The sequence below is a fragment of the Corvus moneduloides genome, chromosome 4, assembly GCF_009650955.1.
Source record: "Corvus moneduloides isolate bCorMon1 chromosome 4, bCorMon1.pri, whole genome shotgun sequence".
NCBI classification, from domain to species: domain Eukaryota; kingdom Metazoa; phylum Chordata; class Aves; order Passeriformes; family Corvidae; genus Corvus; species Corvus moneduloides.
The window spans coordinates 36992321-37018419 of record NC_045479.1 but is presented as its reverse complement, the minus strand read 5'-3'; the positions used below and the strand labels follow the sequence as shown (position 1 = coordinate 37018419).

At 38.6% G+C, this 26099-nt stretch overlaps 1 protein-coding gene across 9 annotated transcripts in view; it reads right to left on the bottom strand.

The window, feature by feature from the left end:
• OSBPL8 (oxysterol binding protein like 8) overlaps nt 1-26099 on the bottom strand; it is an 85670-nt gene that overhangs the window by 18644 nt on the left and 40927 nt on the right. For 8 of the 9 annotated variants that reach the window (XM_032105251.1, XM_032105253.1, XM_032105252.1 and 5 more), the window contains 6 exons: nt 11949-12019; nt 8549-8629; nt 7594-7695; nt 6201-6404; nt 2323-2407; nt 1015-1186 (listed from right to left, as the gene is read on the bottom strand). In XM_032105251.1, the coding sequence (XP_031961142.1) occupies nt 1015-1186; nt 2323-2407; nt 6201-6404; nt 7594-7695; nt 8549-8629; nt 11949-12019 (715 nt within the window). Of the gene's footprint in view, nt 1-1014; nt 1187-2322; nt 2408-6200; nt 6405-7593; nt 7696-8548; nt 8630-11948; nt 12020-17777; nt 18021-26099 lie in introns of all 9 variants that reach the window. The other variant, XM_032105254.1, reaches the window with a different exon arrangement.

Below are 26099 nucleotides of genomic sequence, written 5' to 3'. Positions count from 1 at the left end.
ACTCATGTTGGGGTTCAGAGAACCCCTGTGGGAGATCTCCTGTGGGAGCGATCCCCATGGTGGATTCCTCTCCCTGAGTAGCAGCTGGAAACCCCCATTCCCTGTCTCCCTGTGCCTCTGAGGAAGGAGGCAGAGCTGGGAAGGAGGGAGGGGTGGGGCAGAGGTGTTTTTTAAGGTCATATTTTACTTCTCATTATTCTGTTCTGATTTTGTTAGTAATAAATCCAATCAATATCTCTAACTCAAGCCTGTTTTGCCCATGATGGTATTTAGTGAGTGACCTCTCCTGGTCCTTATCTCAACTCATGAACCCTTTGTTAAATTTTCTCTCCCTATCCAGCTGCACAGGGTAGTGAGAGAGAGGCTTTAGTGGGTGCCTGGCATCAGCCACAATCAACCCACTGCAACCATTCATTCACTACACTCAATAATTTATTTCCACAAAAGCTTATGCTCACAAAAACCTGGCTGAAAGTATTTATTGAATAAGCAGGGAGCAACTCAAGGGCACTCACACATTAGACACCAGGTGATATCAGACAATTTTAACTTTTATGCATTTAATCATAAGGTGACTGAATTATTATTCATCCATCTGATGATTCATGCTGAAACCATTTAAATAAAGGATTATTCATTTCTTTAACTAAAGTACAGCAATGTAAATTCACATCTACTTACTTTTGTCATGTGTACGAAGCTTCTGATTTTCTGTGGAAGCTAACAAGGGACATCAACTTAAAATTTTAATTTTTTCTATTTTGAACAGTTTAACTGAGTACTTGAACTTACTGATGTGATACTCCAACTTCCTTGGGACAAACTTTCCTCTGGATCCACTTCCCTTAATAAAAGACTTTTTCATTTTATGTGCAGAGTATAAAACACAGTGCAAATAAGGCATATAAAGAGAACTTGGGAGCAAAATAAACTGCAGCCTTAGCCTCCCTGTGGCGAAATTATCACTACAAGGTTCTGCCAAAAGCTATCAGGTTTAGCAATTAATTCACTTACGGTAAGTTTTCTCCACTGTGCAGGTTGTTAGCACGAAGCAGGCCATAGAAAGAGACATGAGTACTGTCTGCTGAGGAGTTCAAATCGTGCTCTTTACCTTCCCTAATCATTGTACGTTTAAGCAGACTTGAACATTTCAGTGCCAGCTCCAAAGCATCCATCCAACACCTGCCTAAAGACAAATTTAGTATTAGACTAAAAATACAGGATTTAACAGAATTATACCACTTCTGTTTCCTAACTGGGAAAATTAGTCCTTTGGGCCTGCTCACATTGCCTTTGAAGACACACTTCAGAGTGGTTCCATGTTACATGCACTGGATTTTACAATCTGGTGGGGATGTAAAAACAACGCACAAATACCCAGCTTTGGTACAAGGGATGCTTCAGGGCAGGACAAGCAAGGTAAATCATGGTTTTGTTAGAGCATATTCCAGCATTTCTTCCTTAATGCAACTCTGGTTCCACCCAGGCCCTGACTGTGGAATGCCTCCAAAGTTGCCTGCAGCCCTGCTCTAATTCTGAAGACTAAGTAACTGCATCATTTGGCAAAATTTGCCCAAGCAATATGATAACAGTGTGGAAAAAGAACTATAATGATAGCATATAAATAACATTTCAAAAGCTAAAAAGCAGATATTCTAATTTTCTTTGGCAAAAAGTAACTAAACAAATTTGTATATTCTTTCCACTTCTTCTTTTCCATCTATCTAATCCATTTCTCAATATAAAAGGCAAAGAGAGTCCTATTTTTAAAGTCTGCAGGGGTATGCTTAATTTATCAGTAGATGAAAAGCACCTGCTAGAAAGGCTACACAACAGTCTTAAATTTTTTTTCACATTTTAACTTTAGAAGGTAGTTGCACTGATCACCACCTTCCCAGTGAAGGGTGTTACAAAACTACATTTTGAAGGAATCTTTACTACTAGAACTGTGTGCAACTGCTGCACTTAACACAGAAATGCTTTAATAAGAATACACCTGTATTAGTACTTTACAATGGCACTAGCTTGATATTTAGACACATATTAATACAGCTAAATCACAGATAACCCTTTCCCCCTCCTCTACCTAGTCAACAAAAGGCAACTACAAGGAGTTCAGTAACATTTTCTTCAGGTCAATATTATCCTTTAGTAACCATGTAAAAGTACCAACATAATTGAATGCTCTAAATTAAAGGAGAACCTTAATAACAACTAAACTGCAATCAAAGTGCTGTAACAGACATGATAAGACAATTGAAACCATCTCTTTCTCATAACTAACTGTTGTCACTGCTGAAAATCAATGAAATATCTATTTACCATCTGATTCTGAAGCGGCTCGGATGATCAAGTAACTGCTGGGCAATGGCAGAGTTATAGCACCAACTGCTTCACCTTTAGGACCCTTGAAATACACAAAACAAGAAACAGCATCAGATATTTTAATTCATTTTTACAGTTTATCATTCAATGTAGTAAGAAGCTGACACACTGCAGGGCTATTTACTGTCACTCAGCAACATCTAATGAAGACATGAATGGAAAGATGGACAGCCCTCTTTCACTGGATTTCTTCTTCAAAGACTTCATTCTAAGTATTGGACCCAATTCAAGCCTACTTTTAAAAAGAATGGTCTTTGGGATTAAAAAAAAAGTTTAGTTTAGTTGGTGGTTTTGTTTTGTTTTTGGTTTAAATGGGGTTTTTTTGCTGGTTTTTGTTTGGTTTTTTTTTTTTGGTTTTTTTTTTTTTGGTTGCTTTGGTTTTTGGTGTGTAGATCAGACTTGGCCAAACTTTTATTTTCACTATGAAGTCTTTTGCGCTTCACATTAAAAAAAAAAAAAATCCAAAAGACCTTTCCATTTCTGTCAACCTTCATTTTGGAATAAAATCTTAAATAACCATTTTGAATTCCCTTCCAAAAAAGTTTACCTGTGGTAACTTAAAGACAATTGATAGGCAAAGAGGGCTGTATTAAACATACGTGAAGCTATCGCTGAAAGCTGGGTTAAGCCTGCCTAACTGATGTGTTAACATACTTTGATCTTTACTGTTTTCCCCCAGAGAAGCCTAATGGAAAGCCAGTATAAGGCTTAGAAGAGGGAATTGGAAAGCCAGCAGAAGTTTTGAGCAAAAGCAGGTAAAGGCAGATAATTTTAGAAGCAAGCAAATGAAACAGCCAGAACGTTTCTGAGGGTGAGAAGCAGGTAAAGGAGTAGTCTTGGTGGCACTTAAATACCAATACAGACAAGCTAGAGCTGGTGTAAATGATGTTCAGAAACTCCCAAGGAGTCAGTATAGAGTAACAGCAACTGCGTGTTAGAAACAAGATTCCAAACCTCCGCCTCCCCCTGAGAGAGAGGAAAGCTGTGCCTACAAAAAGCCTTTGGTGAAGCAGCAACACTGGGATTAGGAGTTAGGGGTACCAAGAACCAAGATGGACAACCCCAGAGCACGATCACTCCTCACCCCAAGGGCGGGAAGGCAGGGAAGAAGCCCAGTCTCAGCAGAGGAGGGGAGAGCACCATGGCACCACACCAGGCAGGGGTGGGAGAGGTGCTGGGGCGCTGCCCGGAGGGGACCACAGCACCATGGGTGCACCAGCACTGTGCAAAGGCCTCAACCATCGGAAGTCCTTGAAAACACTTGGGTCACAGGACACAGACTAACAGCAGACTTCTGCTCATGAGATCTGCCCTCTGGGTTTATACTGTGGCCACTTCAGGGTATGCTACTTATTCTGTACCAAACAACTACAATTTAGAGGTGCAGGATGGTTTTGGTGTCTGGTTTTGCTTTTTTTTCTGCAAGAAAGTTACACTTCCTGTTTTAACAATATATTGACTAAAACCAAGTGAGTAATTTTTAGCAAAGATTTAAGTAAGTTGACTTATTTTATATAACTGCTCATGGATCTTGATTTCCTCTAATTGGTTACTGTTACAGCAGCACTGGATACTTTTCTTTGGTATCACTCATTATGGTTTCAAAACCAACTTCCAGTAGTTAGTGATCTGTACAAGAGGCAAATTAGTTTCTGTTTGCTGGGTGACTTTATTTGGATTGTCTCTATTCCTGATGGAATGATGCTACAACTACTCCAACCCAATGGTCAAGTCAAAAATTCCATTAGATTAAAAAAAATTTGAAGTTTACTTCTTACAGAATATTCATGCCAATAAAACTCAAATGTCATGAACATTCTTTCAAAGACAGCAATGGAAACTGATAAGCAGTCACCCCTGAGTAAATTGACTCAGAAAAAGTTATTTGCATTAACTTTTCCAGTTATTAATTTCAGAAAACTGGAATGGCATCAGGACCAGGCACACAAGGAAGACAAAACAAGGTACAGTGCATCAGCTACCTCAGAGTGCAGGAGGAACATCAAAGACCACAGCAACAGGCTTAAGGGAGCATGTGAAGTGACTGGCCACGAACTACTGAAGAAGAGAATTTGCAGTCTGCCAGAAGGACACACCATGGCAAGTGTGTTCAAGCGAGAAAATCTCCGGCAGTACTTATACCTCTACACATGTTTTTTGCAATGCTATCTTTCTGCACGGACTGCAAACAAGGCTCATTTTGCCTTGGACTTGAGGTTCTTTCTGCTAAATCCACTCTAGATCGGTCAATTGCTATTACACTTGCGCAAGTTTGCCTCACGACAATAAATCTGTAACTAGGATATTATGATTGACTAGGTAAACAAGGCAGAACAGGGCTTCAAACTTAAAGGCCTTTCATTTAAAGGAATCCAGTAATTCTCAACTGCAAATAGCCATACCAAAATGAACAAACGTCACTCCAGCTCTCAGCACATTTAGAATGGACAATATCAACTCGTTCAGGTTTAAAATTTGACCTACCTTAAAAAAGTAAAAATCTGGTAGGGCATGTCCTCTAAATTCTAAATATCTAGTTAAAAAAACAAACAAATCCATTTCTCATTGCCAAGCAATAAAGAAATATACGACTGATTTGTGATCTTCTGCAGACAGGCCACCGCTTTGCAATGCATGTATACATATCATAAATAAAGCACGTTAACACCAAACACTATAGATTTGGAAAAGGATATGAAGTTTGTGTTCTGCAAATGTGAAATCACCACTAATTACTGAAAAGTCTGCCTAAGCAATAATAAATTATTCAAAAGAAACTACAAGTGATTTGATCTAAGTTTGGTAAATTTAGATTAACACTGATAAATGATCACAATTCAGGATGACTCCAAGCATCAGGAATTATACTGCCTGACTTCCCTAGGAAAAGGATGACAAATTTAATACAGCATATTCTACAGATGTGTCAGTACATCTGTATCAATTTAAGATTTAGAAGATAAGATAGCTACTGATTGTGAGATTGTAAGATGAATATTGCAGAGGGTATAATTAATTATAACAAGGGCCCTAATATTGTACAGTAATTTCATCTAAAGCAAGAAGTTATTTCAGAAGGAAAATATGTTCACTTGTGCTGTGCTTCCACATCCCCTCTCCACATGCAAACACAAAACAAGAACTACAATAGTTTATCAGGTTATAAACAATGAGTAAGAGCAAGCATTAAAGATCCTTACAAGATATTGAAATAAACCTTTGCCCTGTAGAACACACTGTGCTTCTCAACATAGGTAAGAGCTGCTCACAATATTATGCCATGTATGACAAGGCAAACAGACATCAGAACTAAATGAATATATTTATCCTCCTAACATCATAACAAGCTGCAATATAAGCTAGTATCGCACAAGCAAGCAATCTGCATTTTGACTCTTAAAGCAAATTGAACTAAAGTGACATTTTATTACATGAATATAGAATTGGACACCAAGAAATGTTTCTAACAAAACTCTCTCATTTTGGCAAATCTCCCCTTAATTTCTCAGATTTGACTGGTGTAAAATACAATCTTAAACTCTCATTCCTTTCATTTATGTGATGTGTGATGGCATTAACCTTTTTAACAGCAACCCTTTGCACACAACACTTCTGAAGCTCTTTAAGTACACAGAGCAGCATAAATCAAATACCTTTTCTGATAAACAAGACTAGATGTTGAGGGCTTATATTCAGAATAAACAAACCATTGAAGCTCAAACAGAGAACATTGTTCAGCTTTTCATTAAGGTTGTCTTTATTCATAGCTGATTAATGCTAGCCATCCCTTAAGAACCATGCATGCTACCACTAACCTTTGTAGCCCATATAGTCTGCTCCAAAGGATGAAAAAGTTTGAAACAAAAGCCATCTTTTTTAGAAGGCCTCTCGATGAGTTCACAAACGTTCAGCAGCACTGTTCCTACCCACTGGTCATTTTTGGGAGTTTTGTAAAGAAGCAACACTCCTGGTTTCAGTACACACCACAGTTTGGTCCAGCTTTTCAAGGTACCACGAATCTAGAAGATAAATAATTACACTTGTATCTCAGTGAAGTCAATACCAAAACCATCCTCCTTAACAAAATTAAAATTGAAATTTATTAGCTTTTATTTAAAAGCTTTAAAAAGTTTACCCAGGTTTATTAAAGAATATAAAGGTCTGCTTGCTCTTCTGTCTTGATGAGTACTCAATTCTACAAATGGGTATGCACACATCCAGATATGGGAAGTATGACAACTCATCTGAAAACTTAATGAATTTTCCTATTTGAAATATATTTTATCACTAGCACAAGGACATGATAATCTTTGGAAATAAAGCTCCTCTGAACACAGGTCAGACATCTGATAATAAAAACAAGATATTAACAAAATAACTCATATATTCGAAGTTCTTAGATAAAACCTTTTACAACAGCTGTTAGCTTCAACCTGTTTGTGAATTAAAAGAATTCCCGGAATTTCCACATCTCATCAGACTGCTTGCATCAATTCTCTCAACTCTGAATTTTAATTGCTTCTGTGTCTGTAGAACTGAATGACAACTTGACCTCTGAGCAGTGTTTTGGCCTGTTTACATCGATTTTTGCAAAAACTGGAGAAACTTTTTCCTGGCAAGTTATTTGTTTGGAGCAAACAGTAAAAACAGGTTAAAGATCTTCTTTCTTGCACTATTTGTACAGTACTACTATGCTATTCCTAGCCAAAGAATATATTTACGAATGTAAGGAACATGTAGAAATGTATAAACTGCACTACTGTTGATAACATGGACTGCTATTTTTAAGATAGTAGTACCAGCTAGTTCTTAAGAGAGGAAAGGAAAATTACAAGAAATACACTGAGAAATCTGCATTCAAATATCCGACTGAATAATTTTTGCTATTGTTATGTATGTAACAGAGTTGCACTTCAAAGCATAAAATGAGAAGGACAAAATGAGAATTGCAAAGCCAACTCATCCCAAAGTGATGGCAATACACACAGGATGCATGTGACTAGGGTGACTGCAGTAAGTGGGAGCTAGGTTCCTCTATTAGTCCCCTAGGATTTGAGCACAGAGACCTTGGGATGCAATTAGTGGCTGCTGTGCCTGTAGAAAAACATTAACAGCAAGTAAAAGATTGAGCCTTTTCTATTCTGGCCAGAAAGCAGCAAGCAACTAACTGCTCCATCTTCAACTCAGGTTTCACACTTGGATTCTGACCTTCAACCAGTCAGCCATAACAATAACTGAGGGGTCCGTGATCGTGCTAAGTAATTCTTTTGTGGCTCTCTTCTTTTCTTCTCTGTAGTTTTTCTTTTGAACCTGTAAATAATAATAAAAATATTTACAGTGTCACAGCCATAAGCCAGTTATCAGCACAAAAAGGCACTGACCAATATAAGCTGAGGAAAAACCTGCTAAATTCAATTCACAATACAGATATAGAAAAGTAACTTTAAAACAGACTATTTGACTTCAAAGTGCAAACAATTATTTCAAGAGCAGCTACGATGTAGCCAATTTCAGATTCTTCTGCAATTTTCTTTTAAAACTGAGGACTTTGAACCTCCTGTTAGAATCAAAGGGGAGAAAAAACCAACCAAACCAGCCCCCTCCTCTCTTCCTTTCCTGGTGTAAAGTACAAAACCAAAACTGGACTAGGTTCCAATTTATAGGTACATTATCCAATCTGTGGTCCTTACCCACCAGTTATGTTCCCTCCCCAGGAGAAATCTGCAGCAACATATCTCCCTCATTTAAAGCCAAATAATTCTACGTTTCTCCTGAAATGGTATCTGCCAAGCAGTGGAGGTTGGTCTTGCTACAACACAGGGGGAAGTTGGTCTTGCTACAACACAGTAGAAATGCAGTCAAACTGTAATATTGATAATTCCATTTGTCATTTCATTGCATGTAGGTGTCCTGACATCCTTGCCAACTTGAATTAACCTATAATCTTCTGCGTTATTCTACAACATTGTGCCATCTTAAAGACTGCATTATAGAATGCCATTATTCAAGTAAAAATACGGTAAAATTTGGAGAGACTCAACAGCACAGCTTCTCACAATACTTAAATATTCCATTTGGCATTTTTGTCTTCTCATTAGAGAATAAGATAAAACTACATAAATGCATCTATTGTCCACGAGGAGTTACTAGGAAATTAATTCACCTTGAGAGATTCTTTTTTTGTAAGTTTGCTTGAAGATTGAGAGATGTCCTTCTCAGAGCCATTGAAAAGCTTGGATTCAGACTGAAATTCACAACACACATAATAAATAAATAAATGACAATGACAGATACAAGAATATATTACTGATGCTTGCACTTTTGAAAGTGTTTGAAGTGCAATTATGTTTCTAAGGTTCCCATTCCCTCTCACTTCTCTACTGCTTCCCCATTAAAAAAACCCAAACCAACAAACTACAACTTGTAACATGAGGTGTTCACCACCTATTCATGGAGCCTCTTTTCATAAGGGTTTTATGGGAAAGAAGTCTGAGATTCCTTTGGAAGCAGTTGACCTATACATAGTAAGTATTTAGCTCATGTAGACTTTTACTAGACAGAGAATGCTTGAATAGCTAGGCATTATTTTAGCAGAGAGAGAATGTTTTAGGAGGATACAGGTGTTTTAACACAGGAGTCATTCCCAGGATGTATGAATCACAATACAGAATCAGCTGTCTTCATGCACAACTTGACAGCTTCTCCAAACGGACTGCTATAGAGGCACTTACCCTGTGACTCATGAAGGAAAATACAGCCTCTTCAGTCTAGAATTCAGTGCTCTATAAAACATCAGAGTAGAAATGCCCACTAATGGCACTCGTTCTGCTCCTTGCTCCCTAATTCCACGCTCTGATTACTTTGCAAGTCATCTTCAAGAAGCTCGCGGTGGTGTCAGGCAAGACTGAGACCCAGGTTTTTCGTGACACCCAAGTCCTGTTCATGCAGGACAACGAGCTCCCTCAGCACCACATGATCTTCCCCCCCCCACCTCTCCCCCATGTCTTGTAAGGTTCAAAGTTTATTCCTAGGGTTTGCTGCCTACTAGTTCAAAGGGAACTCAAGACATCAAACAGTCACTTTAGGAACAGCACTCTTTAGGGGGGGAAAAAAAAAGGAAAAAGAGGAGTTTATCACAGAGTTTTCATATCATTCCTATTGGAAGTCAGAGAACATTGAGAAGGTATGCACTCTATACAAACTTCAGATAAATTACAAAGAGTTGTATTTCTTTGTACACTGAAACATAAGCCTGGTGGATGCAAACTTTCTGCATTGTCAAAAAAAAAAAAATCAGCGTAACATTCTAAACTGTGTATTCAATTCAAATTCAAAGACATTTTATTAAAACTAACCCTCAAGATGTTCCACATTTCAAATCTCAAACTACAGTGCAAAGTCTATTCACTGAATTTGTATTTTGGAATACTGTAAAATGACAGTCAAAAATACGCAAGCTTTGAGGAAAACTTACTGCAATAGTAAAAACGGTGCACTTGAGCACTCTCTTAACTCACAAGCTGCTCAAACAAAGGAAACAAAACACAAAGATTCACAAGCTGTACTGAACAATTTAACCTGGATTCTATTTTACATCTTTTATTCAGAACTAAGACTTTACAGGAGTCTACTTAGCTACTGTAAAAAAGATATGTGCAATAACTGACAAAAAGTAATTTTAGCTCAAAACAGGTTTAATGATAAGTAAATTTTCTTTAACTTCTGTATCTGTCTTGGAAAACTGAAGGAAACCTCTTTATTTTGCAATAAAGGTATGTTATTGACACTCAAAATTTAGCCTTAAGATAAGCATACAACTTGAAATTAAATTCCTCTCTCTAGAATTTAAAGAAATACAGTACCTTAAATGTAACAACAGAAGAGGGGAGAAATGCTTATCACTGTCACATAAGAAGAGGTAATGAATTCATTATGCAAGCTATAATGGAGCAACTTAAGCAAAACATTAAAAAATATTCTAGTTGCTCACTAACAGAAAGCTAAGGCAATCTAAAGGTCACGCATATAAAAACCCCAAACCAGGAAGTTTCACAGGCTACAAAAACTCCTTTTCTCATTGTCTCAGTTTTAAATCTCAGTAATATGACACTGAGTAAAGGTCTAGATTCACCTATTCAGTGTTTTGAGACAGGTCAGTGCATATTTTTAAGCCAGTAACCTTCTCACTGTTACATCTACACATAGCAAATGGGATAAAAAATTTAGAATAAAACACTTTAAGAGAACCTGCTGTAACTCTCAGCAAAGTACATTCAGTACCAGATTCCAGGCAAGTCCCATCACTGCTTTTCCATTCTCTCTTAGGAAGAAGGGCTGCTATTTCACTTCCACTAGTATAATCAGAGCCCACATGCAGCAATTTAAAAAAATGGGTGAAAAAAAGCATGTATTAGCAGAATTAGGAATCTTGGTCTCATTTTCAAAAGAAAGACACAAAAAAAGTAATAGCAAAGAACACAAAGACTTAAGATCCTGGAAAGACAAGAACCAAGAAAAATATAAGGGAAAGGAAAAAGGAATTGGATAGTCAAAGATAAATGATTCTTGAGAGTCTGGAATAAATTCAAGTCAGAAGAGATCACATTAACTTGATTTCAAAGTCAAACTGATTTTGAGGTTTCTGGACCAACATTTTGATCAGAAGAAAGCTGGATGGTGAAGTACACTTCCTTGATATCCCTGACAAGCGAGGCTCTAGGATGCACTAAAGCAAAAAGATACAAAGTTTCGTGATTCCAAGTCACATGTAGGACATCAGCAGTTTGAAACGCTTAGCTACACACCACAAAACTGCAGCATCAGCTGCAGAAACGAAACTGCTTATCCCGCTGCAATTTCAATGACACCATGTAAGCTGGGAAATGCTACTATAATCTTTACGTCTCTTCGTTTTCCTTCAATATCTTTCTAATGTTTCTCTTTACAGCTCTGCTATGGCAAATATCACAGAAAAATTTGTGTCAAGACCTTGAGTGCAAACCGTATCTCCAAGGGGTGTGGCTGCCTGTGCCCAGGGCAGAGTGCTGTGGGAACAGCTGTGCACAAAAGCAGCAAAAAATCAGGAATTCCCCCCTTTCCCCTGGGAGCTAGCTGTGCTCAAGATCTGGTCCTCACCTTCCAGAGCAACCCACACCAGCTGCACCCTGACACTCTGTTTAATTGTTTGCTACCACATCTGCCTCTGTAAAAAGACAGTGGACATCCTAGCAGAAAACACAAAACCATACAGCTGCGTAAATTAGAGCCTTCAAACTCTATGGCAAGGTAATTTAAAATCTATGGCAAGGGAACATCCCACTCCAAGACAACAGCAAGAAGACTCCATATTTAATTTTCACTACTTTGAACCACACATTTGCATGTGATGTCATCCTGGGAACTATAGTAAGAAATTCCCTTTAATCTTTATCTATTGCTGAATCTGAAGAGTAATCTTCAAGATTATCTACAACAAAAGTTAAATACATTTGCCTTTAATTAAAAATGCTTACTCCTTTATACACCAACATTTTTAAGCCTGGTTAAGAAGTTGTTTTCCTTACCTTGCTTTTTGACATAGAATATGCCACATCCTCTTTACTTTGTGATGCTTCATCCTTCCCTTTGTCAAAACCTTAAAGAAAAAAACCAGCATTATGCAAATAATTTAAATTCATTAACAATTTACATGAGCTAGCCTTTGAAATAAACTTACCTATGTGTTTAGCATTAAAAAGTACAAGTAAATTGGATTTCCAAATAACATATACATACCAATCTGTCTCATCAGTTGAAAACACTAGCTACTACAATATACACTAATTTAATACCCACTAAGAGGCAAGAACAGTCCACTGGTATTTGGAAAATGCCACACCTGATCCAATCACCTGATGAATTGTAAATACAATGTGCCAACTTTTGTCCTTTTATTTTCTCATTCTCCCCTACCTGCATACATGCAGGCACAGAGAAGAGTACTAAATAAAGCCTTTTTTTATTTGTTCATTTCTGTAGCTAGGTAATTGTTAAATACCAGCTACATGAAAGCAAATCTGATGAAAAATCACCAGTCAGAATTTTTTTGCAAGAAAATGGAAAAAGTTCCTTACATTAGCCTTGAATTTATACTTCCAACTTGACACTGAAGAAGCATAACTACAAGGCTTTATATTAAAACAGTTATCAAAATCCCATGTTTTTCTTCTGTGACAAACCCCACACCTCCCCAGTAAAGCAAAGTAAGTCTGTGTATGTGTGACAATGGAAAACAGGGACACAACTGGTATGGGTGCTGCCACACAGCTGCTATGTGCCACAGAACATAGACTGAAAACCTGGCACCCTCTCGCAAAAAATCGCCTACTCTGCTTACAAGACACATCATCTCACTCGCTGATCCATTTTATTTGAATAGGGTGGTGGCAGCATACAGCTTTTATAAACAGGAATAACAAAAATTACACAATGCATTTATCTGTGTAAGTCAGCATGCCATCGTTTACTCGCCCTTCAGAGAGAAGGCAGATTAAACCATGCAGTCATACATGGATATCCGAACAGCCCAGGCAGCTGAGAAGCCTGGTCTCAGAAGCTGGGGGTGTCTGAGAGCTGTGCCCACGAGAGGGCATTGCACCAGCAAGGACACCCGGCACCCACGGCCACCGCCCCGGACACGGCACCAGCCGGGCACGCTGCACCCACCGACACCACCAGAGCTTCAGAGCGTCCCTCCGGGCATGGTCCCGACTTTGGAACACAAGTCGGTATTCTGATCCCCGAAATGAGAAGACTTACCAGGGCAGCTCCTTGATTTCACATTCTTCAGGGGAATGTGTGTATGTGCGGGGAAACTATGAGCTTTGGAAGAATTTCTAACTTTCGGTAGCAGTGGTGTTGGGTAGTTTGTCCATTGTAGGAATTTTTTTTTTTTCTAATTATTATCTTCCCCCTTCCACAACTTATGATACATAGAAACTTTAAGACAGAACTGATTCATTTGTCACAATTACACATCTTGGGAAGATTCATGGAGTTAAAGAGGCATTAGGTTGATCTCCAGGTTACACGAGAAATCTTGAGATTCCTCTTGGTTTTGGTCTGGTAATCAGTTTTTTCCGTTTTTTTTCTCCCTTTGTATTTATTATTTTTGTGCAGATATTATTTTTCAAGATCAGATTTTAAAAAATTATATACTGCAGTACAATATCTCATTCTATGTTCACATAAATAAAAGGAAGTCCTACATGCCTTTACAAACAACTTTTACACATCTTCATAGAAGCCCCACCTGGACACAGTTCACTAAATCCTTAATTTTGAAATTCTTCCAACACACACCTGCAACAGGTTTGTTCAGCTAATGAAAACCTGTAACACAGAAGACCATTTAACAACAGGGAAGAAGTACCTTGACAGGCAGATGTGTAGTACTAAGGAACCCATAAAAAATCCAGACACCAGAAGCCACATTTCCTGGATAATACCAAATGCAAAAGCACATTTGCTATAGCATTAGTTATCAGGCATGAAACAAAACAAAGGCTGTTTAAAGCCTCAGAGGCTACACTTGCCTTAGCTCACTGAGAAGTCACTGGATTCGATGCCAGCCTTAGGCAGTCAAACACACCCCAGGACCATAACAGACCTCATCCAGCACCACCCAAAGAAATTCCTCAAAAGGCATCAAGTCCCATTGAAAATGCAATGCAGGCATTTTCTAACGACTTTGCCATTTTTATTTATTTAATGGCACATACAGAAGGCTTAGTGAGGGAAATCAGCAAGGAAGTGCTAAGTCAGGATTGTTCTTACGGAAAGAAGCTATTATTCAAAGCTTGCTTTCTAAAGCACAACAATTTTAAGAACTTTACATGCCCTTATCTAACAGACATACATTTTTTATTTTCACAAACAAGCTTTGCATCAGTATCACCACGACGAAATGACCAGAAAGAACTATTCTGTCACAGAGAACTGGACATGAAGACCAAAGTTCAGTGGCATTTCCATGAATTTCATCTCCTTGCTTTCAGTGTCTCGAGCTGGAGAGGTGTGCGTGCCAGGTGATTCATGAGCATACCACCACACCAACTGCTCCCTCCCTCCCCCACATGCACAGAAAAGGGCTCTCTCAGGGCTTCATCAGCAAAGCCAAGTCAGGGTGCTGCACCTGCTGGAACACCTTGCACTGCCCCATCTCGGTCTGTGAGGAAACCCAGTTTTTCAGCTTTGCATCCCCTACCATCCTACTTGTAACCTCCCTCTCTGTAGAGGGATAAGCTCACAATACAGACAGCTGTCTGGAGCAGAGATTGCCAGGGCACAAAAGGATAGAAGCAGGGGGTAATATAAAGAAAGTGTTTCTAGTTTTTCAGTGTTTATCAGCAGTGGTTTGGGACTTAATATTTTAGCTTACTTGTTCTTTCCCATCTTGTAACTCAATTAGCAGCTCTTTAACGAAATAACCTGAGCTCACATTTTACAATGTGGAAATTCAGGTGTTGAACAGTCCCTTTCTGTAATTTCCTCTCTATTGCATCCTTTGAATTTATGTATCATTTTCTACCTGCAATCCTGAAAGCAACCTTTAACGTTAGCAGTGCCACTGCTGTACTCTCTAAAGCAGTTTTGAGCATCAGCAATTGTGTTCAAAGCAACACCACATCTTAACAGACTTTCTCCCAGTGTGACCTTCCTTATCTTAACAGGACAGGTCCCATGGGCTCTGAAAGGTGATCCCAATGCCAGTGCAGTCAGCCACAGTTCATGGTATGACCTTAGAAGCCACGGGAAACTGTCCATTAGTGCGCTCCTACTGTGAGCACTCCCTCAGCATGTTCTTCCAAAACTTGCAGGTGAAAATCTACATTAAACTCATTAGGAGCTTTCAGACAGATATAAGAGCCTGACAGAGGAACTAGAACCACTGTATACAAGAGGCCGATGAAACAAAGTCAAACAGTGCTGCTTTAGAGATTGAGACAGATTATGTAGACAATCCAAAAAAAAAAAACAAACAAAAACCTCTTCAAAACACTGTTGACAAAAAACAAGGCTATGTACACTCCAAGATTAGAGACTATTTAGGATAAAGACTGTGGCAGGGTACAGTTTCAAACAAAACTGTCAAGGTAATAGATTTCAATTTTCAAGCATAACATGTATTTTTTAAAGTTGCATCCACAATCTGTCCCTTCAATCAGTTTTGAAGGAAGGGAAAAAACAAAACCTACCACATAACTCTTTCATCTCAAATACTGGCTTTGTGCCTCTCAATAAATGCCATTTGCAATTACGATACATGAGAAAAATACATCAGAAAATAAACATGGTTACATTTTAATGTCAGATCTATTTTATCCATAAAAGAAATAATTACTATCCACTGGAGGCTCTTTTTGAAACATACAGAAAAAACCAGCAAAAAAGCAATGCAATGCAGGAAAAGATCACAAACAGCAATCCAAGCAACAATATTACTGACTTCCAAGTGAAAAGAAAGGAACAGCCTGATTTGATTACTGGTGTGCATGTGCAGTTTTGAGGAACAAATAATTGAGCTGGAAAATGTTTCTGGAAGAAGTATGAGCTGTACTTAGTGGGAGTTGTCAATACTGGTGCTATATAATAAACACATTGGGAAAAAAATCTTTTAAAAGAATTGAACACAGGGAACAGTAGTCTTTTTAACTGACTGGCTTTCAAAAGCTTCTTGACAACCAGATTTAAGACTACAATTTCATATTAACTAATTCAGATTCCTCCATGGACTTTGAAAGTGAAGTAATCAGAAAAGTAAGCAACTCCTTTTATGTGTTTTCTCACAGTCGTGTTTTCTTTTGCAAGCACCATATAAAATAAAAAAACCTAACCAAAGACTGTCATCACTGTAACTACATATGAGTATCTTTTAGACAATTACTCTTTACTTAAGCCAATCTGAAAGAGTATATAAAGAATGTTTATTAAGCATGTTAGGAATGTTTAAATTCTTCAGATATAATGGAAGACTTCAAAAGAGAAAGCATTTTTTAATTCTATGTACACACTTGAATTTTTTCATTAAAAACCTCTTTCCATTTATTCTGCATTTTAAGTAGTCATTTATTGTCTGCTTATGAACAGTGATCAGCTTTAATTGCAGAATTCTATACAAAAAGGAAGCAAATACAAAATGAAACCCTTTTGTTTTCACTAATTACCAGACTACACATTTATTTTAAAGGTAAGAAGCATCTGTCTAGTTGCCAACCCCATGCTTTCAAGCTTTGAGATCTTTTATTCTGTAAGCAGCTTGAATAAAACTCAGTGTTAGATTCTTGGTAGAAGGCTAATCATTTCCTGAGCAGAGTAAAAGGAAACATTCCAGGATAAAACAAGTTTACTAAGACACGGTGTCTGCAGAGACCCCCCTAACCGCCAGTCTGCAACTTCCCCCATGCTCTGCACCCAACTCTGCTCCAGGGCTTCAGAACCAGGGCTTACAAATGCAGTGAGCCATGCTCCAGGAGACATGCAATAGAAAGTGAAAACTATTTTATTCCCCCCTTTCCTTCCCCCTGCAGCATCCTGGCCCTGTGGTGTGGGGTACGACTACACAATAAAGTGCATCTGTGCACACACACAAGACCAATCACATACCCAGAGCAATCCTGGAAAGAATGCACAATTTGTACTATGTCCCCTTTCAGGAATGGGTGACCTTGTAACACATTTTCAAGCACTAAGGCTTTCTGAAATAAACTGCTGAAATTCAGGTACCTGCATCAGAAGAGCACATTAGGAACAATGAAACTCTACCAATCCATTTCAATATTCCAGTACTGATTTTCAGGAAACAACGTATCTGAGCAAAAGGAGATTGAAATCCAAATCTTGCACTACAGAGTTTAGCAAGGCTATGTTTTAGCCCTCATTTTCTGTCTTGTCATTTTATGTCAAACCCTTGATGACCAGCCTGCAGATTTTCCAGGAGTTACAGCTAAATGAAAACCTTCTGCTGTACCTTACAATTTTAAAGCAGATCCATTATGTGTGTGTGTGGTGGAGGAGGGGGGTCAGTGGAAAGTACAAGAAAGGAAGGCATTTATAAACCACATCACAGAACCTCAGTCCTAAAAGCCCAAACAACCAAATCAAACATTCCAGTCAGTCTCAAATCCACCAATGCATTTTAAAGTGAGATTTGTGGCAGTGTAAAAGCTAACTTACTCGTTTGCCTGTCTGCAAATCTTGCCACTACAAAGAGCTGTTATCTAAATGCATACAAGCAGTACTCTTTCCGATTTCTACCAACATCTCAGTACATTATTTTCATTCAAGCTTAAAACTTTGAGGTGAAAATTTTATTCGCTTCTGTTCATTTTAAGGAATGCAAGACTGAAACAAACCTGGTAAAGCCGGAGAGAGCTCGTTATATCCGCCAAATGAAGCATTCCGGACAAGCCTTCGGCCATCAGCTCGTGGAGAAAACACAGAAGAAATCCCAGCGCATGAAGAAAACCTACGTCGCACTGGACCTTCTTCCTTCATGAGTTAAGGTGTTTGTGTAAGGATTATGTTCTCTGGGAAAGCTGGCTAGCATAAGCTGCTTGGAACAAGAGTGTTGCGGTAGCAGCCTTTTACCTCACATTCTGATGAGTAAGATACAAAAGAGGAAAAAAAAGAAACAAATGAAGGGCGCACATGAAACATGCAGTGAAGAGACAGAGGCTGCCAAATCAGCAGCAAGCCAAGCAACACTATACTTCTCTCATCAAAGCCCTTAGGATGCTTAAAGTGCAATGGCTTTGCTTCAGCTCCTTTTTTCTGGGAAACACACCACATCTCATTTTTTACCTCTCAGTTTTGAAGCACACAAAAATGGTACTTATCTTTTAAGGACTCCTTAAATCAAGTTCCTGTTAGTCTTTCAAGTCCCAAATTTATATCGCACAACAGACAACTCACGAGCTATGTGGCTTCCCTGTTTGATACTCTGGTACACTATGGGAATCTGAAAAGGGAGCCAATCATTTGCATTATGCAGACAAGTCAAACTTTCCTGTTCAGGCACTTACCTAACTAGCTTTTGTCAACTGACTGCCATGGCCTCTACAACTTCACTTCTTATTTTTATTTAAAAGGTGAGGCAATTGCTTTTTCTTCTCAAAACTCTCCCATATTTATATATACAAACCAGCCTGACTCCTGGAAGAGCTGCCCTAAATAATCTCCACAAAAAGGCTTTTTATTATTAATGCCCCAAATATTTTATTCAAGGAATAAAACACTTTAATGGACCAACTTAAATTTTAAACATAAAAAAGATTCCAGTAAATTGTGCTTCAAGACTAGAAATCCGCTGATCCAAACTCCTCCTGCTGGCAGCTACCAGAATAAAGTCAAATAATCTCTCCCTAACCTCCTTTATCCACTGCTGGTTACATCAGCAGCCTCTTTGCCACAATGACTAGCATGCACAGCCACCCTCTTCCATATGTGGAACTTCCTTCCCATTTGGTGTTTCTCTGTGGGTCCCATTTTCCCCACATCTTATGATTGATGAAACAGGTTTTGAAACCTTCTCTGCTAAAAAAACAGGACACCAAGAACTGGCTTGAAAATAAGAACTAGAGTTCTACCTGACTCCATACTAGAGGTCTCCTTCTCTTACAAAGTGAAACACATGCCATAAATTAAATCAATAGTAGCATGAATGTGGTTAATCCTCAAATAATATTATTTACTCCATCCCCTTATACAAAGAAGTGTAGTTAACTTCCCAGTATATGACAAGGTAAAAAGATGTACCAGATAAAAACAAATATGAGGCATGGATAGCCATCAATAGAAACCATTATATGCTGCATGAAAAACACTTAAGCACAGGGAGTAGGAAAAACTGGATGAGCATCATGTATTCAGGCCTGTCTCCATTTACCCAGCCCTGTGTCTCACACTTCTTTCAGCTGAAGCAGTCCTTGTCCAAATGTCCCAGAAGGAACAGAAAGAGCAGCTAAAAAACTAAAGGAGTGGAATGGGGGGACAGTGAGGAGGAAATTAAAGGAGGGAGAACACTACCTTTTTTTCTGTTTGATTTTGGTTTTGTTTTAATAAACACAGCTCCATATCACCTCTCCAAACCTGTCTTAACTACAAAACAGAGCAAATACCTTGGTCCAAATCTATTCAGAATATGCATTTTCTTTTTTTTTTATTCTAACTAAAATCAAGAGAAAGCTGCAGTAGAACTCCCCTTACACACAGAAGGAACTGTATCCTCTCATTACAGACCTACCTTGCCCAGTTAATGAATGGGGCTGTTATCTCCTCTTTCAGAGTCAGGGCTGTGACCCTGCCCAGAGCTCTGCTGACACTGGTATCTGGCCGTTTCCATGTCTTGTACAGGAATGGCTGGGTCACACAGACTAGTGGGAGGGGTGGCTCCTCCATCAGACACCTGCACATCCCTTGGTCTGCATCTGCCTCCATGCCTGACCATGCCTGCCAGCCCAGCAGCTCGTTTCACAACTGAGTCTTCTCTGCCACCTTATGTTCACATTACTAAAAAAAAAAGTGCCTACACTTCCAGGGGTTTCAGGAAACAACATAATCCTGAAGGCCTTTCCCTGACTCCTCTTCATGCCCTCGCAGGTCCCTTGACACTGCTCATGTAGCCAAACTGTAAACAGGAACAGATTAAAATACCTCTTTCTCCTTCCTATGCCCTTTTCTCCATTTAGAACTGAAAGCGAACTCTCTGGATAGATAAAATTAAGAATTTCAATATGGATAACGTTACGTTTCCCCTCTCTGAGGCTCTCTCCAGTCAAGGAAGCTGTTATCCAGATATTCTAAGCACCTTCTGCTTTAACTGAACAGCAACCCAGGAGAGGCAGGCTCTGAGCCTTTTACCAAAATATGACTCTGTCTCACCACCACAACAGAGGAGGAAAAGAAAAAACCTAATTTAAGCTTCCTCCTTCATCTGCTCACTCCCTACCCCTCAAAGACTAAAAAACACCATAAATCCTTTTTCTGCTTCTCTCTTTTCTGAAAATAAATTCAGACAGAAAAGGTCCATGTACTGATGAAATCAGACATCGTGATCTTAGACTAATGTCCCAGGCAGCCTTCTAGACTTTTGATACTAGCTTCCAGGGCTTTAATAATTGACATACTTAGAAAGTGCACTCTCATACACAGCTTAGAAATTTACACTGTTTCAGATACTCACAAATAGAACTACAGCCAAGTCCAACTCCGTAAGTGAGACATGGCAGAAAAGCCTGCATAAACAGGAAAGTATCTGCACTTTAGCCCAAAGGCATCAGGGGCATGACACAGTGTATCTGCGCATGAATATGTGAGTATTTTCATAAAAAAATTTATGAAAAGTCATGATAGGAGGCAGTAGACTAAGTATGCCACTGAAAGAGAAAAAAAGTTTCCTGGTTTCTCTGTTTTATAAAATACCTTTATCAGTAGGAAGACAAAAATCCCTACACAACTGAAATACTTAGTTCATGTATCTCAGGGCAGGAGGTTAAGAGGGAGCAAAGGGGAAGAATTCATTCTCAATCTGTTGAGCATCTCTTTAGAGGAGAAAAACTTATTTAATGTATACATTTTTCTAAAGGCCAGAACGTATTTCTCACATATTCTTCCCAGATATTAAATCTGGGCTTCTTCAATAGTAAATACTAGCTGAAAACTAATCATAATCCCATGCTTAAGACATTCTTCCAGGATATTGACTGGAGCAAAATGTAAATCTCAGTGTACAAAACAAAGTCAAATAGAAAATACCTAGAGTTCTAACCATTTGTGAACACTTTTGACAAAGTCTGGTTTTAGCTTTAAAACATTTCACCAATGGAAAAATATCTACATCTAAAAAAACCACAAAACAGAGGTCTTAACAAAAAAAGACCTCTCTAAATTGTACAGGTATTAATTCCATGAAATTGAACTCAAATCAAATCTGGACTACCCAAATGAGGAACTGTAACTATAATAATCCTTTTTATAGAGATTTTAGAAGTTTAGAATAACAAACACATTCTACAAACTGATACTGATGCAGTAATACAACCAAAGAGTATGTCTAGTGATGCAAATTTTAAAAAAATAACCCTTTTCTCCTTAAAGGTACCCAAGGAAAAGCCAAAATATTCTTAAAACCAAATTCTGTGAAAGCTAGAGAGAAAAGAAGGAGGAAGGACAGGTTGGTGTAGTAGAGGAAGACAGAGGCTTTTTAGACTTGTCCTGCAATTTTGACAGTAATTTGCCCTGACATTTCAACATCGCTACCTTTTCCAGTAGAATTCTCCCCCAGTCCATGAAAATGTCATAAATAATTCTCTACATGCAGTACAAACACGCTCTTTGCAGCATGCAGAAAACAAAAAAGGAAAGCAGCTAGACTATCATACCTAAAAAGGTTTTATCCAACACCTGATTTTCATATGTGGAGTTGAAGTAAAAGTGGTTTTCTCCTATTTAATAAGAAGGGTATTAAAGATATACTTGCCTTCAGCACTGATATTTGATTCAGAAAAAAATTATACCTAAACCATGAGGCTACAAGTTGGAGAGTAGTTTAGAGAGGCAAATTTCTTTCACCAAGTATTCTTCTGTTCTCTGGTATTTCCAGCTCCAGTGAAGTTTAGCTGAGGAGTAATTCCAGAGGCAAGCCTGAGAGTGGTGATGAATGACCACCAAGGCTCCCCATGCACTGCTGGCAACTGTACTTGGCTGCACCTCCTCACTTGCTAACAGCCTGCTCAGCTCCTCCCACACGGAGTAAATAGCCTTGCTCACTGCTCAGGTTTCAACATTGTCATCTCAGCCCTTATGAAATTCTCAAGGTCACAGCTCCGGTTCAAGTAGGCCTGTCCTGCAGAGACTGTCATGGAGAAAGAGGACTTGCTTGAGATGTTTCACAGCAATCAGCCCTGCTGTGCCTTTTAAACCCAGTACCACGCTTTCATAAAGCTATAACCCACACAGAAAGGAGTATATGCAATTTACCCAAGCCACAAATACTGGGTGGAGTAGCATTTCAGAAATGGCAAGTTTTAATAAACACACAATGACTTGCAGAGAGGAATGTGCCAGAGTATGCATTACAGTAAGAAAGCAGGAGGTCAGGATAATGTATTCAGGAAACTAATCACACACAGCAGAACTTAAAACACTTTACGAGAAACTCAGTCTTAAAACACAGACTAAGATCAGATTATTTAAGGCTCAAGCTCCTTCCTCCTACTGTGACCAGAGCCTCACTCATATCCCATTCAAGACAAGCATCACTAAAGTTACTCCAAGTAAGTTACACAGTTTTGTGGAACTGGGGCTTCACCTCCACACTCCACCAAAAAACTAAAAAGTGACCCCCTGTGTCCTTGGGCTCAGGTCCCTGCAGCAGGACAACCAACACTAATTCAATACCACCTAAAGAACAACCAGTGCCCACAGCTCCTGCACACTGTTGATTACAGAATACTTCCTCATCATCAAAAGCAAAGCAAGACAAACTAAAACACCTCCTAATAAAATAGCAAGAAAGACCAAGAGTCTCCAAGCATGAGGGCTTGCAAGGTTTTAGAAAGAATTCTTATGCAGAAGGAAAAAGCGAAAGTGTTAACATTTTTCTAAGACGTTAAATGCATTTACTCTGCAGAGAAGGTGCCTTACTTCAGAAGTAACACTTACTGTTAATATGGAAGTATTTAAAAAAAGCTTTTTGGAGAGCCTCAAGTAGACCTTTCTTCTTTAGCAGGGAGACAATGAAACAGACTTATGGGAAGATGAAGCGAAGTAACAAAGTGTGATACGCTTAGTAATAAATTGTTCTTACTGTGTCAAGATAATAAATTATTTCGCCTTTCTTCAGCTTCTCTATTCAAAGAAAAGATAGAGGGAAACAGGAGACGGCATGAAGTTACTTCCATAACTCAGTCTGTCTAGATATAGAGAGTAAACTCATAGAAAATGTGAAAAGAAAAACAGAAATCACTATTAAAGATTAAATATAACCCAACTATACAGGAAAACAGCTTGGTCTGGAACCAGACAGACTGGCAAGATTTTGCCATCTGCAAGCCAAATACTATTATCAAAAAGAATTATTAATACACTGAAAGCACTGGTTGGAAAAAAAAGTAACAGCACAAACTGGAATTTAAGCAGTGATCAACTCCCAGAGGAGTTACAGCCTTGCCTGTGCTCAATGCCTCCATCTGCTGTTGTAATTATGGGCAGCGACATTTCTCTCCCCAGCTCCAAGGCAGTTCCTCTCTGCTCTGGCTCCAGTTTCATGCATTTGTATGAAAGAACAGGCTCTTGTGACCTCTTGGCAGAAACGTGCCCAGAGCACCACAGCCAAATGCCTGTCTCAGGTAGAGTTGCTAATGCTTTGAAAAGGCTTCGAGTTCACTGCCACAGGGCTGTATCTTTCCTTCTCTTGGTCCTCAGTAATCTGTCTTCACTGACGGCTGTTTAAGAGGAGATGCACTGCTGTATCTCTGGGGCTTCTTGCACACTGACCACCAGGAATCCAGAACAGGGATGATGAGTCAGGAGCTCCAGACCTTTCTTATTGCCCAGTGAAACAAATTGTGTTCCTGCTGTCAACTGAGCCAAACAACTGAAACAAATGGGTTTTTTAAAAGCTGCAAGTTGCACAGGTCAACAACAAACCAACTTTAACTTGTTAGTTGCCTTGGGTACACAGCCAGTAATATCTGAGTCTGGTATTTTCTGGGTCATTAAGGCTCCAAAGGCATCTCATCCCAGCTAATAACTGTTCTTTAGGACCTCCTGTTTGAAAATGCCTATTCTTCGCTTTCCACCTTTACTCACATACAAAAATTTGTATTTTCTCAAAAAATGCAGCATCCTGTGGATTAAAACCCTAGCACTAGCATATCCTTTAAATGCTTCCTCTGGAGTTGTTTAAAGTACAAGCTCAGCACAGCCAAAAATGCCCTCACTCTTCCCCAAAACCAGCTTCACCTCCTCCTTCCAATTGAAGGTCATCATCACTGGCAGACATGTAATTTTGTTTCCACTGTCAACCCACCTGCCTGCACCTAAGTCACTTCTGTTTCTCAGTCACGTAACACGATACATTTTTATCGTATTGCAAACTGAATGAACAACTACTACTCCTCTGCTGGAAAAGAACGGCAGATCCTGTTTCTTATCTCATGTCAGGCTCCTTCTGGGCACATACGTCCCAGAAGAACATGCTCGCATATTAACCTCATCTGCATCTCACTGCTGTTTGAATAAAGGCAGGAAAAATACAGAAAAGTCTGACATTTTCAAGGATTCTATTACAGAATTTTAAATAATACTATTTACCACAAATACTGCTATTTAAGCACCTATGCTGTCTTCATAGAAGTTTGAAATATATTTTAAGAAAATATCAGTAAGCTAAAAATATTAATCATTTATAAGGAGACTGAGTTTTTTCATAAATTTAATGTGATCACTATTTCTGCATTGATTCATTTTATCAAAGAAATAAATCAGTATGCCTGAGTTAATAAGATTTACAAGAATCCAATTTACCAGGGATAATTCGACATAAATAGATGACATCAGCAAGCAGAGTCCTGCTCTACAACTTTTAAAAATGCAGTCTTGTACTTGATATTTTTAATGTTAATTTTTAAACTGCAATAAAATAATTTTGTCAGTTATTCCTTTTGGTCACACACTAGGCTAAAAAGAAAAAATTCCAAAAATAATCTTGATAGAAGTTTAGTTGTTTGTTCGTTAATAGTTAATAACATTTTTAACCACTGAATGCAAACACAGAAAATGAGCTAAATTACCATCATACTATCTGTGTGTCAGCTGCTAGAACTGAAAGATGATTTAGCAGTACTAACATCTATATGCACTACACTTAAAAAAATATGGTCTTGGTGAGTTGTTGAGGCCATGCTGCCCACTAAAGCCTAAAGACACACCATCCCACAAACATAAACAAAGCTTAACAGATAAAGCTAACTCCCCAAGCTCATTAAAGTTTCCATCAAAAGGCTACTGAATTATTTAGGTCCTATTCCAAGTCTGACATTAAATAAAATATTGAGCAAAAAACATAGTATAATCATTTAGTATGTTCAAGACACACTAGTTTTAGCACTATGATCAGGACTGGCCTACTCTGACGCTCTAGTTAACTACTTGATGGGCAAGGCAGGAATAAATTAAATCCACAAAAATTAAAATTAAAAGCCCATCTCAGGATCATGCTATATATGGCCAAGTTAGCACTTGACCACTAAAATACTAAACTTTCTACATGAACAGTTTAATATCATACAGGAAAAATCTCCACCATCCCTTTTTTTTAATACATTTCCATCAAACCTTGCTGAAGCTTTCAATGGAAGTGAGTGCGACCTCCACACCTACGCATGCCAGTCACAGGTAAGATACTTCAGCCTCAGAATAAAGGACAGCATAACTTCAAGGATCTTAAAAGTATTTTGTAAAACAGTGCAAAGATTATACAGAACAGTGACATTTTAAATAGACTTTGGCTGAACAATCACTAGACAATGCTGCCAGATCAAACTGTACTCTACATCTGTAAAATAAATCTGCATTGGACTCCAAGAAGAAGACTTCCGTCTCTGTCTTGGACAACATACTAAGTTCCATCTCACAAGAGTGACAGGAATGAGGAAGGAGGAAAACATGTCTTA